General features: G+C 34.5%; 1 protein-coding gene across 1 annotated transcript in view; it reads left to right on the top strand.

Annotated features, from left to right (window-relative positions):
• The window catches only part of Rab2 (RAS oncogene family member Rab2), a 197,406-nt gene that overhangs the window by 63,740 nt on the left and 117,568 nt on the right, over positions 1-16,098 (top strand). Inside the window, exons 4-5 of the mRNA XM_090398372.1 lie at positions 8,798-8,880; positions 13,409-13,501. Of these exons, the coding sequence (XP_090254498.1) occupies positions 8,798-8,880; positions 13,409-13,501 (176 nt within the window). The remainder of the gene's footprint in view (positions 1-8,797; positions 8,881-13,408; positions 13,502-16,098) is intronic.

The raw sequence follows: 16,098 nt of genomic DNA, 5'->3' as shown, positions 1-16,098 counted from the left end.
TCTCCAGATTTGGCTCTCTCTGGCTTCTAAACTCTTCCTCATGGGTCAGCATTTTTCTTCGAATCAAGAGGTGCTTGTAGCTGTAGAGAGTTATTTTGCAGATCTTACTGAGAACCACTACAGGAACGGGATAATGGTGCTGGAATAAATGTATTAATCTTAAGAAAGATTATGTTGAAAAATAAAAATAATTTGAAATTATCGATTCGTTTTTTCATTGTTAGGCCGAGAACTTTTCAGCCCACCCTAGTATATTTGGTTAGCGTTCATGTTTCCGATCCATATAATATAACATTTCTATTGAAGATCTTTATTTTGGTTTTATTATGGTATTTTGAAGATTTTCATATATTATTTAATTTTTTTAAAGCAGTATTAGCTTTTGTCAGTTTTTGCATTATATCTCTGTCAGTTCTTCTACCTCCAGTATCTACATTTGTTCACATCTGTTAACATAATAATGTTAACTTAAACACACCTGACAAAAAATTACACAATGAATTTTTGAATTTTTCTTAGCATGCCTGTCGATATGACTAATTATCATATGTATATCAAATTCATTCCACTATGCATAAAAGATCTCTTAATTCTGCCAAAGTTGTAGGCTGTTGATGTTTCTTCTTTACATTCCTTTCTAACATGTTCCAGATTTTTTCAATAACATTCAGATCAGGTGAAATGGCTGGTAAACTGAGATGTGGAACATTTTTTTCATGTTCTGCAAACAAATCCAGCACAATTCTATCTCAATGGACACGAGAGTTATCATCTTAAAACTCAGGATCCACTATGTGTTCTTGTTCCAAGAACTGGACAAATGGCAATACTTCATTTTTTAAAGGTGTCAGATAATCCATGGATTTCATGCAACTGGACACCTCAATGAATGGGCCAACTCCAGCACTAGAAATACAGCCCCAAAACATGACACTGCCACTTCCTTTTTGCACAGCTCTTTGGACACATTCAGGGTTAAATGCTACTCCAGCCTTCTGCATGATCCTGTAGCAGCCATCATTGGAATACAAACAGAATCTGGATTCGTCTCCACTGTCAATGGTTAACGATGCTGTTTTGCCCAAGCAAGGTGATTTTTCTTATGGACAGTTGTTAACTGAGGACATATCTGGACAACGCGACTGAAAATGCCTAACCCATGCAGTTCTCTCTGTAGTGTTCATTCTGAAACTGGTTTATTTGGTCCAGCATTGTACTGATGAAACAGTTCTTGATCTGGAAACATTCAGTTGTTGTTAGTCTTCCCAAACACTTGCCAAAAATTTGGGAGACTGTTATCTTAAGTGAAACTCCAACATAGCTGTAATTTTTTTTTTTTTTTTACAACATTAGAGAGTGCCAAAATAGAACTTTAGATCTTTTGTCCATTACAATTGTATTGTTTCACTTACTCATTGTGCATATATGAGCTGTGTTGTGCTCTGATGATGCTGATTTGAAATTCAGTGAAATATAAGTAATTAATGAAACATCTTTTGATAAAATAGTTTGTTTGGTATTCTTAATACCATTAAAAACTTACTCTACACAACTCGACCTACAGAACATCAACCACCTGCACTCACTTCTTTTCACCGAGCCATCCTCCAGTGGGATTCAGATAACCTCGTCAATTTCAATGATAGTGAAGCCCAGTTCTGTATTATTTGTCACAAAAAAACAAACAAACAAAAGAACCATTTTCTTCCAGTATTATTTATTGTTTTTCCCTGACATCAATCCTCTCTTAGCATAAACACACCACAACCATTGCATCCTCAACTCCTAAAAAACTAGGATTTCTCTTTTGCTCAAGATGTTACTTTACCTCTGAAAACAGTTTATAACACTCTACATTCTTCTTTGGGTTGCCAACATTTCAACTTCTAAAAAACTAGGATTTCTCTTTTGCTCAAGATGTTACTTTACCTCTGAAAACAGTTTATAACACTCTACATTCTTCTTTGGGTTGCCAACACTTCCCATAAGTTAAATTACTGTCAATCCAAGTTTCATCTAGATACACAATTGGGCTTTTCTTCAACTTGAAACGTATTGCTCTCAAATACTGCATTCTAGATAAAACCATCACTTCACTCCATGATAAGTTTCCTTTTATTCTGTGACTTTTTGAAACAAAATTGGATTTCATGAAGTATTTTCCTTAGTTTCTCTTTTTCGAGGAAAATTAATTTTTTCTTTCAGCACAGGAATCTATTTAGGAACACTTGCCACTTTTTTCTCGACCATGTAAAATTCGTGAATAGTTCTTATAACGTCTCCATCAAAATCATTGAAAGCTACATTTTCAATGGTTTTTTTCCTCTGGCGCTTTTTAGGAGATTTAAATTTTGGCTTACCTTCACCTTTTGATTCCCTATGAATTCTTTTAACAGTTGACTCTGATAAGCCTGCAATTTTACTTGCATGTTTTGTGGCATGAGAAATCGAAACAAGGAGATTGCCTTCTAACAATTCTTTTTCTCAGAATGTCAGCACATTATGCAATATTCTTTTGCAAGAACTACTGAAAGGTTTAATACCAGAATTTGTTGACGGTACTGGATCCATCGTACAAATCAGAAAAAAAAAAAATTCAATGCAAAAAAAGCATCAACAAAAATCAAGCTACTACATCAACAGTCAAGAAAGTACATGATTTTGCTTGTTGGTGACAAATTCGTACATCCTTCATTTCTTTCTCCCCTTCAACATGAATTGACTCTTCTTGGCATTGTGCCAGCCGCAGTTCTCTGAACTGTGGGCATATTATACTTGCAATCAGTCCTCAATCCAAATCCCATAATCCAGATATAATCTTTGTAACTCTTCTTTGCACCCTTTCACAGCTTTTTTATCCCGTTGGAACCTAGGAGACCAAACCTGCACACAATAATCCAGGTGTGGTTGTATCAAGACCTTATAAAGAGGCAAAATGACTTATCCTTACATGTTAATGTTCACTTCAATATTGCAATTATCCTCTGAGTTGTATTTGAAATTTTTGCTATGTGACCTTTAAATTCAAACTTCAAATTCCTATCTACCATCATGCCAAGATTCCTAGCCTCATCAGTTTCTTGTAGCATAACTCCACTAATATAATATGCCACTGGAAATCACATCACGCCAAAGTGCATAACTTCATACTTACTGACAGCCATTTTCTTTTGCCCACATTTCCAGCCTATTCAAATCATTTTGTAAGTACTGGATATCAGTAGCATCCCTGATTGTCCTGCCTATCTTCACATCATCAGCAGCAAACAATTGCACATCTCCTGTTAGACCCTTCCTAATGTCATTAATATATACATTAAACACCAATGGCCCAAGGACTGAACTCCAAGGTACACCCCTGATTACCTTAAATCTGACAGATTCACACCTACTGTATACCACTTTTTTTGATCTGTCTGTCAACCATCCACTAATCCAAGTTAGGAGTTTATATTCCAGTCCCATATTCTCCAGTTTCTGTAACAGTTTTTTTATCCTACATTATCATAGTGTATCCATTCCCTTTATCCAACTTGTCTGTAACATTGTTATAAAATGTGAGCGAATTGCTAAAATATGACCTTCCTTTAGTATACCGATGCTGCTCCTTGCAAAGAATAGCTTGTTTGTCTACCCATTTCTGTATGCAAATTCTTACAAACTTCTCTAAAATCTTCACTACCACATCCGAGATATTGATAGGTCAGTAATTTGACACCTCTGTTTTTGCACCAAACTTGTACAATGGAACTATCATACAATCCTTCCATTCCTTCATATCATTCCTGAGCTGAGACTCAAGTTATACAAACAGGTGAAATGCCAGCCAATTCGGCTGAACATTTCTTTAGAAAGTTTGCTAATACTCCATCTGTCCCTATTGACAAATTTTGATCCAGGTTATGTAACATCTTTTCAACCTCATTTTCATGTACCTCTAACTCTTCATCCAACGTAACACTTGCACTTTGCAAGTTATCTAAGTTTGATATATCTAAGCAAAGTGAGTACTCATTAACTGAACAATCACTTTAACTTGTGACACTCGAGTACCACCTGAATTCAATAAAATTATTCTTCCACATTCATTCTTTCTTTTGCTTGTGGCATAGAAGCTTGCATGGCCAATTGCTTTTCATATTCCAATTTAGCTTTCTGCACAATAATCGTTTTCGGCTCTGGTTTTATATATTTTGTAACTCCTGTCACTCACTCTTATTCTCATGATGTTCTTTCTACATCATCTCCTTCTTGTGGATCTCTTGTTTAATAAGGTTGCATATCCATTTCACTCCCAACCTATTTATTCTTCGAATACTAGGCATTAAGATACCATCTCACTTAAGAACTTTTTCAAAGATTCCCATGCATTGCTGACATTTTTTCCATTTGGTAACTGATACCATGGAACCAGAGTTAGTATTTTCTTCAGTTGATCATAATTTCCACCTTTGTAGTTAAGCATGTAACCTGTTCTAATGGGAAAATCAGTATAATTAGATACTTCCAAGAAAGCACAGCATGATCACTGTCACCAACTGGTGGTAAAATAGTCATATTCTTAATAGAGAAATTTTCTTAGTATGAAAATGAAAATGATATACATCTAAAAATTGCAAAATATTTAAAAATAACAGGTGTAATCAACTCTATAGTTAAACCTAACATTACATTAGCCTTACCAGTCCTCTTGTAAGGAAGTCAAATCTGGACAACAGAATAAAAAGACAAAGATTAATAACAGCTGAAATGAAAAAACTGCAAAGTATGCTCTATTTGAGCATACTCACAAAAGAAATGAAAGAATTATGAAAGAATTAAACCAATAGAAAAAATAAAAAATATAAATGTAAATGTAAATGTATGGAGCACGCTGAAAGAATGAAAACAGAAAGATTATCAAAACAAGTATTAAATTAAAAACCATTAGGAAAAAGAAAAACTGGATGTCCTATAAAGAGATTTAACAATGACCAAAACTTGAAACTCTTTATCATGTGGAGAGAAGTTAAATTAAGGATCAATTAATGATGTTAGGAGGGTGATGATCCCAACAGACTTGGTGTTGAGATAAGTTAAAGAAGGTATAGTTACCCAATGCAACATCAGTACTTTCATGGGTATTTATTTCTTGGGAGTGGAGTGGTGGGATTATCCTTTTTAATTTGACTATTATCATGCACCTTATGCTGTAACAAAATATTTCTCTGGTTACTATGAGATTTGATATCATGAGTGTACTGTATCCTCCAGGATGTGCAAGAGGATGTGGCTGATTCTTTGGAATCAGCAGCATCCTCTTGTGACATGTGGCATGAATATTACATTTATTCATGCTATATTTTTGTGCTATATGTAACCTATCACACTATATGTAACCCAGATGTAGAGATTGGGAATAGTTCTCATTCACTAAGTGTGTCCATCTTTAAAGTTCTGATAAAACTTTAAATAAATTATTTGCAAGTTTTATCAGAAGAAAGACTGGTTAGTAAATACTTTATTTACATGAATCTTCTAAATCATTGACCTACAAAAATTTACCTAAAGAACTACTTGTTTCTTTAAACACCTGTAGTCATAGACTAAAATTCTCTATTAAATATGAAGAAGATAAATTTCTAAACTTTCTAAATTCTCACCTGATCTGACCATTATATTAGTACTAAGGTATACCATTAACCTACTAGCATTAGAAACTACTTGTTTCTCCTCCTATCATACTTGTTACATCAAAAGATCAGTCATTTTAACATAGTTCATTAATTAATGATTACAAATACTCTTCTTCCACTGCTGCTCTAAATCAAGAAATCAGGTACCTAAAAAAAAAAAAAAAAAAAAAAAAAAAAAAAAAAAAAAGCTGCATAATTCAGAGGACCTGCTCAGAAGCTCAAATTCTTAATGAATGGAGTAGAGCTCTCATAGTACCCATCTAAAAAGAAAAAAAAAAGGAAATAAAACTGAATGTGAGAATTATGGAGGTATTTCTCTAAGTGTTGCATGTAAGATTTATGCAAGCATACTTGAACAGAGGTTGAGAAAGATTGTGTAAGAGAAACATGGAGAAGAACAAGCTTGGTTCAGTCCAAATAGAGATCGTCAACATCAGATTTTCACTTTAAGACAAATAGTTGAGAAATCGTGTGAATATGACAAAGGATCGGTACTTAAGTTTTGTAGATCTGAAAAAGGCATATGACAAGGTGTCCAGAGAAAAGCTTTTCAAAACACCAATTATATGGATTCAATGGAACATTATACAGAGCAATACATAGTCTATATTTAAGTTGTCAGTCAGCAGTTAGAATTGAAGGAAATACAGGAAGATGGTTTAATGTAAAATCAGGGGTATAATAAGGATGCATATTATCTCCACTCTTATTCATCTATATTGATCACATTATGAAAGAAAGTGGTATCGAAGAAGGGTGTGAGGAGCAGGTTTCAATGAAGATGTGTAGGTTAAATCTGGAAATAGACAACAGAATAAGCAAAGTTGTTTTAAGTTATGGATCTGAGAATTGGGTTAGAAATAAAGCACTTGATCGAAGACTAGAGACCACAAATATGAGAGTTCTTAGAAAAATTAAGGGAGTAAATGGGTGCCATCAATTGGAGATTCATATTAAAAATGAATATATTAGAAAGGAACTTGACATTATTAACATTCAAGAATGTGTCAGTATATGTAATCTAAGGCCACTTAAATAGAATGCATGAGGAAAGGTTATCAAAACAGGTATTTGATGCCAAATGGCAGGAAAGAGACCCACAGGAAGACCAAGGTCTAGGTGGATTGATTTGGTCAGAAGTGCCTTAGAAGCAGAAAATGTTAGATGTGACAATCCTTTCTCTTAGTGTTGCACGGTGATCAGCATTCATTTTAGAAATCATGGACTTTACAACTGTGTTATAAATAACTATTTTAATTTCCCGACGTTTTGATCTTCATATTAAGGTCCTCATCTGGAGTATATACAAATATACAAGGACAAGCTGAGTTACATTTTAAAATGTGTTTTAAAAAAAATGTTTCACATTTGTTATTATTGATGCAAATCATAAACAATAAATACCTTTATAATTATTCATGTTTGTGTTACTAACAAGGTTGTTAGTAACAATTCATTTTAGTCAAATCTAAAGGAAAGGATCATGTTGTTTTACTATGTCAGTGTTACTAAAATTTTAAAAGGGTACACAGATGCTGAAAGTTGGAAACGCTGCTCTACAAAATGGGGCTTGGATTGATTTTCTTTATTTTTGCTCTGATGTGCACATTTGATCAATGCTAGTATGGTTGAATCCTATCCATCATAACGGTATCGAATAGCATCTAGTGCATTTCTCACATTGCCTATCCAAAGTCTTTTTTTGAAACAAGTGAACCTGCTTTCTCGCTTCAACAAATAGCTCTTGTAACTAAGCCCTAAAATCACTTCCCCAGCATCCTATTTTTTCACACTGTTTGGGATTCTCAGTATTATGTATATCAGACTACCATTTGATATGTGTGAAAGAAATTATGCAAGCTACTGGTATGAATGTAGACAAAATTGCCTACACTGAACATAATAGTATTCCTCCATGGCAGTTTGCATTCCATCATGCAGCCTCTTACTGTGTCAGCTAAGAAAGTTGAATACTCCATCAGTCTACCCTCAGTTGTTTAATATGTAAGTACAGAGCAGAGAACATGACTTCTTTTCTTACCTATCTATTTTGAATGGTTTGAGATATAGATCTGTTGGTTGTGCCACTATTTATCATGACTGCATTGTTCATTCAGATTCCACTTGAATGAAGTAATTATACTGCTGGGCTACATATTACTTAGTTTCCACTTGTACATACAAGAAACCTGCCAAAAATGTATGTATGATTTATACAGACTTTGAGCTTCTTTACAGGCTAAAGAGGAAGTTATGCACAACCCACATATAGTGCTTTATGATTCTTAAAAGATATTGTAAATAAAGTGAAGACTTAATTTTGAAGTTTGGTTGTGCTGGGTTTCTAGCCATATTGGAATTAAGGGAAATGAGACTGCAGCTGCTAGATAAGCTCATACTTTTTCTAGGTACTGTTTGTCATTGTCTATACAGACGACACAGTTAATAAGAAAATCAATTATTCAGTGGCAATCATCATGGCAAAAAGCACTGACAAATAAAAGAGATTTTAAGCGTTGGAAGTCTAATCAATGTAAAAGCAGAAGAGGAAGTTATTGTTATTAGGCTCTGCATAGGACACATCTTTTGAAAGCTGGTGACCTACCTATGTGTGAACAATGCTACACTTGTCTTACCATACCATGTTCTGGTGGAATGCAAGTACTTCACGCAAGAAAGGAATGCAAGTTTTATTACTTTGACTGAGCCCGTGTGTTCAAGCAAATCTTGTCAAACTCAAATGAATTACATTAATTTTTTAATTTGAATTAATTTATGCAAATACATATGATGATGAATGTTATTTATACGTAGATATGGAATCGATCAGTTTTTAAAGTTTTTCTTTTACATAACGTTATTTATTTATTTTGTATTATGTACTACAGTATGATCTTTGTTATCATTGTGCAGTAAACTACAAATGAACTAATCTGTCTCTTTTTTCCCCTTGTTGTTATTGTTTTAGATATATCATTTACAAAAAAGTACCAAGTCATAAGTGGACTGCACTAATATTAATATATTAATAACCTTAAAAGTTTGCAAGATATGTGACAGTAGAATACATTCCTTAAAACTTGTAAGTTTTTGGTGTGATTATAAAAATTGCTTTATTTTAGGCAGGCCAAGAAGCCTTTCGTTCTATAACAAGATCATATTACAGAGGAGCAGCTGGAGCACTTTTAGTGTACGATATTACAAGGTAAATAAATGTTTTGTGTATGGTTTTCATTTTATTTAAAAAAAAAAAAATATAGAGTTGACACAATTTATGCATAAATTGAATTGCAAATTAATCTTAATATTGATTTTGAATTGTGAAGAATAAATAATTTGCTTTTTGGTAGCAGCAGAAGCTAAGTTCAGTTAAAATATAGCAAACACTGTTACAATAAATTCATTCATTATGTTGGTCATAGAACATACACACACACACCACCTCTTAATCTAGTGTACCATGGCAATATATTAAATCTTGCTGATGGTGATAAGTAGTGACCAGCTACCTATGGATTTCCTTAAAAATAACGAGCACAAAATGTCATACTTCTCTTTGAGGAGTATGACAAGGCATTGGAGGATGTTTGTTTGTTTTTTAATAAGGGACTACCAAAATCATTCTTTGCTGCTTTCTTTTTTGCTCAAGTGGATAGCATCTCTGCTCTTCAAATAATAGTCATTGCTTTGAATCTAACTGTATCATGGATGTTTGTGAAAGGTTAGTGCGATGAACATTGAACTCCGAGAAGTATCTGAACATTCTGGACAATGCAATGCTTCCTACTTTGTGGCATTTCTACTGAACTGACCACTGTCTCTTTCAGCAAGACAATGCATCATGTCATAAGGTTGCTGCTGCTTTTACCTTGTACTTTGTGGACATGAATGTCACTACAGAGCCCTTATTTCAACCTTATTGAACATCTGTGGGATGTACTAGAGTATTGGGTGAGGTCAAAGGATGTCTGCTCCACAACAGCCCAGGATCACATTACATTCCTACAGGAAGAATAGCCCAAAAATTTCATTGATCGATATCGTATGCTTTTGGAAAGTATGCCCAGCAGGATTGCTGCATTCATTGCAGTGAAAGGAGGTCCTACATCTTATTAAGATGGGCATCATTACTGATTGTTCTTTATACTATGGTGAATGTTCACTTCTTTCCATTCAACGTACTTGATCACATTTGGCCACATGACTGTCGCATTACTCGTTTCTCCTCCATTACGTGACACCTCCAGGGAGTCCAAAAATTCATCGAGGGAGTGCACCCTCTTCACAACTTTGTCTACACCAAATACAGCAAACTGGATCATCTACATCAACACCACTACTGCCCACCACTAGTATTTTCACAGACAATCGCAAACATCAATGCTCATGATGGGATTCGAGCCCGCAGCCTTTTGACTGGTAAGTGTGTATGCTAACCACTCAGCCAGCCAATAGCCTTCATGATCTCCAGCCTTATAGTTCCACATATATCCCTTTCTCAAAGAAGTCCTCATATGACTGGTTATCACCCAGGTAATCACTTCAGGATCACTTTCACTAACTGGAGGAAGACTTGACACATTTACAATAAGATGCTTTGATGAGATAATTAAATCTAAGACTTTTGATCCCTGTGTATCTTCTGTTATGTACTGCCTGAGGTAGTTGCCTCTCAAAAACTCAAATTCATTCTCTTTGTCCTTAGATGCTACCTCTTCATTGCAATCTATTTTACCGTAATTAAAATTGCTCATAATGGGCATCCTTTTCTTATTAGCTAGCCCAATTTGCTTGTAGATTTCCACTGTCCTCCTCAATATCAGGTTTATAGCAACACCCAACTAGAATCTGTATTTTGTTTTGTTCGCCTCTGCCTCACACTATATTGCTTCTGGCATTTGTAAACATACATACTAGTTTTTTTGCTTGGTAAGTCTCACCGACCCTACTTCTCAAATATGACTCATCCATACTAAAGCCATTCTTCTCTCATTGCTAATCTTACACCTCTCCTCAGACCTGTTTGTTTTTCCCACATCCCTAGTCATCTCGATCATTTCTTGTACACTCACACATCCGTTCCTGTATCTGTCACTGTTTTCACACAGTCTCACTCCCAATTCCTATTAGTCTTGTGTTCTTTATCTCTCATCCCACTCACCTCTTCATTCACAAGCTGTCCTACCCTACTTTACTGCTCTTCTACCTCACTTCTTGCTTCCTCAGGTGATTTACTTCAGTCAGTACTTTCTCTTGGAATTGGAATAGCAGTTTTCAAACTGACTCACCTAATTCATTTAAATGTAGTGTCTCTTTTTTTTTTTACAGCTTCATCTGTCCCACAAAATTCACACAACACTGCTAGCATTCCATTCATATTCTTCACTTGTCATCTCAACTCATCACTATCATACCTCAGCAACACACTGCTTTTCCTTCTAACTGATGTTATATTGTTATTATTATACTCGGCAAGAGCAGTCACATCATCCTGCACAAAAAAGCTTGTTAGAGGTAGAGTATATGCCATCTCAAGTAATGAGAAACAGCAAGGACTGCATTACATTTGTAATGCAAAAAATCGACACATAAGTGGAAGACATAATGCATAGATTAAATTACAGAATAACTTGCATTAGAAAAATTATTATTAACAGAATTTTTGGATATGTTTCACAACCATTCTTAATGCATGTAGGAAGAGAGATGAAAGTGTTATTCCAATTTGTTTTATCTCTTTTTCCTATGTGCATTGAAATGGTCACAAAATTAGGCCAAATATTCTGCTGATAATTTTTCTTAACATAATTGCATAATATAATGATTAAGTTTTGTAATTTAATTTCTTTACATTATGTTATGCATTACATATTATTTCTTGATTAGAAATGGTTATGATACTAATTTACTACAATATTGCTTCTGGCAAGAATGTTAGTTCAGACACTGACAAGCAGCAATCATCAAGTTAACAAATATAAGACCGTGTTACTCCTCCATACATAAAGCATAACAGGTAGCACCTATTTTAAATAATGGAATTATGGTGGCCTTCATGCCCTTAAGTAGGCTGTCTTCCATTGTAAACTCTTTCAAACCTCTGCATGAACACTGAAAAAAAAAAAAAAAAAAAAAAAAACATGTCTACTGCATATTTTGTGAATCTATGCAAGTATACTTGAGAAACGGTTGAGAAGAATTGTGGAAGAAAAGCTTGGTGAAGAACAAGCTGGATTCAGGCCAAATAGAGGCTGTCAGGATCAGATCTTCACTTTACGACAAATAGTCGAGAAAGCATGGGAATATAACAAAGATCTGTATTTAAGTTTTGTCGATCTGGAAAAGGCATATGACAAGGTGCCAAGAGAGAAGCTATTCAATACGCTGTCAATGGGGCATTATATCAAGCAATACTTAGTCTTTATTTGAGTTGTAAGTCAGCAGTTAGAATTGAAGGAAGTACAGGAAGATGGTTTAATGTTAAATCTGGTGTGAGACAAGGATGTACATTATCCCCTCTGTTATTCATTATCTATATGGATCACATTATGAAGGAAAGTGGTATTAAACATGATATCAAAATTGGAGATGTTAATGTCAGTTCTTTGCTTTATGCGGATGATGTTATACTTCTAAATAAATCCGCTACAAATCTGCAAGATTCTCTGACTAAATTGAATAGCTGTTGTAATAGATATGGTATGAAGGTCAGCAATAAAAAGACAAAGATAATGAAAATAGGCAGAATCATTGAAAATGTCAACTGTGTTGTGAATGGAGAACCTGTGGAACAAGTAAAACATTTCAGCTATTTAGGCACAATTTTTACTGCAGATGGTAAATTAAATATAGAAATAGACAACAGAATCAGCAATGCTGGTATGGTGGAAAGTCAATTGAATAAATTCATATGGAATAAGAGAGAAATTAGTCGGAACACTAAATTAGCTGTATACAAGACAGTGTTCAAACCAGTTTTAACTTATGGATCTGAGAGCTGGGTCAGAAGTAAAACACTTGACCAAAGACTAGAGACCACAGATATGAGAGTCCTGAGAAAGATTATAGGCATGAACAGATGGCATCAATGGCAGTATCATATTAAAAACTTGGAATGCGTTAGCAGAGCTAATCTCAGGTGGTATGGTCACTTAAACAGAATGGGCGAGGAAAGATTAGCAAAACAAGTGTTCTCTGCCAAGTTGGCAGCCAAACCACCCAGAGGAAGACCAAGATATAGGTGGATTGATACGGTTCAACGTGCTTTAGACGATAGAAATATAAGATCTGATAATGTTGGAGTGTTGACAAGTAACAGAGTGATTTGGAGGAAAATTGTAGATAGGAAATTAATAATGATGTAATTTTTTCATGTAGTACTATCATATCCTGTACACTCCTTGAGGGTACATGGCAGGAATTTGATGATGATGATGATGACTTTTGCTACTTAGACAAGCAGAACAAGAGTTGTTTTTTAGATATGTGGACCTTTCAGGATATTGGGTGGGAGAAGATGAAATCAGGATTAGCATTCCACACCACTAAAGAATAATGCATTGTTAGGGAAGAGATAAAATTGCTGTGCATAACAGTCGCATAAGATTCTAAAGAAGCAGTAGTGATAAGTATTTCAGTGCATTAAGAATAAAGGAATGATTTATTAATTTAACATTTTTTTAAAAAAAATTCTATGTTGTCTGGTCAATTGATAAATTATTTACATTTTCTAGGAGGGATACATTTAATCATTTGACAACGTGGCTTGAAGATGCACGACAACATTCTAATTCTAATATGGTAATCATGTTGATTGGCAATAAAAGGTAGGGTTAAAGTTGAACTTTCATTATAGCAAGAAATATGTAATAATTTAAGTCACATCGGCAGGATTTTTCATTGCTGTTTGCATTGTGTTAGTGAACATTGCTGTGATGAAACAGTGTGTTATAAAATGCTTAAAAATGTCCTCCTGAAGTCCTGCTGTCCCACACTTTTATGCTCACTATCTTATGCTATGGTGAATGTTGTAAATTTTCATTGTTTGCTGTAGTGAATATTGAAAATTTCGAATATCCCATTTTTACTTAATCTACTTAGCACAACAGGACAATATGAAAGGAAGTTACCACATTGTTAGCCATAAATTCAGATTACCTTTGTGTTGTATAAATAAATGGTGCCTTTTTCTAAGTAAGGGGGATAAAAATCCCTTATTGTTTTTCAGCCAGTATGCGAAACTAAGATCGAAAACTACGATCTAAACGTTTCATGCCGACGAACTGTTGGCGGATCCAAGCGTAAGTGACCACTTGGTAGTGCCACACCAAGGCAACTCGATGCAAAAGTGGAGCAAGCTCCCTCACTATCCTTGGTATTTTCTCATAATGTAAAAACACACAGCTCCTAGGAGTTGCAGAACTGCTTTACATTATGAGGAGAGGTCACTACCCAGACCAGTTTCAACCTTTTTTGAGGTCTCATCAGTGAGTAGCTAGACCTAGATAATATCAAAGTTTAAGTGAAAAGAACTTGGCACTACCAAGTGGTCACTTACGCTTGGATCCGCCGACAGTTCGTCGGCATGAAACATTTAGATCATAGCTTTCGATCTTAGTTTTGCATTCTGGCTGAGAAACAACAAGGGATTTTTACCCCCTTTACTTATCAACCTCGCCAGAAAAAATAGCCGTTTGGCTTTTCATCTTAGGTGCCTTTTTCTGTTGATTTTAAAGAACGCTGAATGAACTGTATGTACATGACAGTTTTCACACCAATTTTAACCTGTGTATATTAGAGCTGGATTAGAAATAAAAGTTGATTAAAGAATAGAAATCACAAATATGAGAGTTCTGAGAAAATCTAGGAGAGTGTACAGATAGCATCAGTAGTAGAATCATATTAAAAAAGGAAGATATTAGGAAGAATCTTCACATTATTAGCATTTAGGAATGTGTGAACAGAGCTAATCTCAAGGTTTGGTCACTTAAACAGAATAAGAGAGGAAATGTTAGCAGAATTTATTGAGCTGCTGCGAGACAACTTTCTCGAGCAGTATGTGAAAGAAGAAATTCAAGGTCAAAGAGTGTTGGATTTGATGATAGCTTCAGTCAGGGTCTCAGTTAAGAATGTGAATGTTTTACTGCCAGTTAGTGATTATAATCATGCTGTGCTATCCTGGGAAGTAGCTATGTAGACGTTTTAGTCCAATGGTATCAGTTACTGAGTGGAAAAGATTTCAGCAGTGCATGGTAGTTTTGAAAAGGTGCTGAAATGAGGCAGTATCTGAATGTGTCCCTAGAGTTCAAAAATGAATAGGGTGGGAGTCGATGTGCAACCTTATTAAGACATTCACATTGGGGCAATCGGCTCTCTCGCCATCATCCTATCTGTCTGGTAGGGAGAGAAAAACACTGTGCCCTGCAGAAATGAATTGAGTGCTTGTGTTTCAGCAGATGTGCTACATATCGTGACAGTTCTTTGAAGTAACCCAATCTGTGTGTTGTTGGAGACTAATGTGTTTGTTTTAGGATATATTAGAAAACAATAATTAAGGAGAATACTATATTTGGTTGGTATATTTGAATTACTAAATATAAATAATATATATATATATATATATATATATATATATATATATATATATGAATTGCTAAATATTATATATATAAATATATATATATATATATGAATTGCTAAATTTATATATGTATGTAAATATATGAACCATCATTAATAAGCATGCTAATAGAAATACTTTTATTACTGGCAAACAAATGATTAATAATTAAGATTTGTGATGTGTGTGTGTCCTGTAAGTTGCTGTGTGAAGCAAATAGCATTTGATCATATAAATTCTAGACATGCATATGTGCATTTATGATGGCTTAATTAAAAAAACCAACCTTTTTTTAATTATGTTTATTTGTTTGCAACATATAAATAACTAACAAATAATGAACGGCTGCTGTATACATTTGGTAGCTCAGTAAACAACTATTGTTGTTATTATGTGCCATTCAGTTGTTTTCGACTCTTGGTGATGTTGTGAACAAAGGCTCTCCATCCTACTCGGCCTCTTATCCTTTCAGTAATTTTAAGTTGGTAAGTTCTTTTATGTTGTCCATTCAACTCATTTGTGGTCTTTCTCTTCTCATTCCCTCAAACTTCCCCAATATAACTGCCTTTTCCAAAGATTCATCAGCTAGCATATGTCCAAAGTACATCAACTTCTGTTCAGCATTCATTACCTCCAAGGATCATTCTGTCTTTTTATTCTCTAAAATAAACCTTATTGGTCATTCTTGCAGTCCATGAGATTCTTAATAGTCTCCTCCACACCCAGAATTCAAATGAATCGATGTATTTTCTATTTTTCTTCTTAATAATCCAGCTTTCACATCCATACATCACTACTGCAAAT

Source organism: Typopeltis vanoorti, chromosome 9, assembly GCF_054136105.1.
Source record: "Typopeltis vanoorti isolate ZY-2024b chromosome 9, IOZ_Tvanoo_1.0, whole genome shotgun sequence".
Lineage (NCBI taxonomy): Eukaryota > Metazoa > Arthropoda > Arachnida > Uropygi > Thelyphonidae > Typopeltis > Typopeltis vanoorti.
Note: the sequence above shows the minus strand (reverse complement) of the source record. Positions and strands in the feature narration are given on the sequence as shown.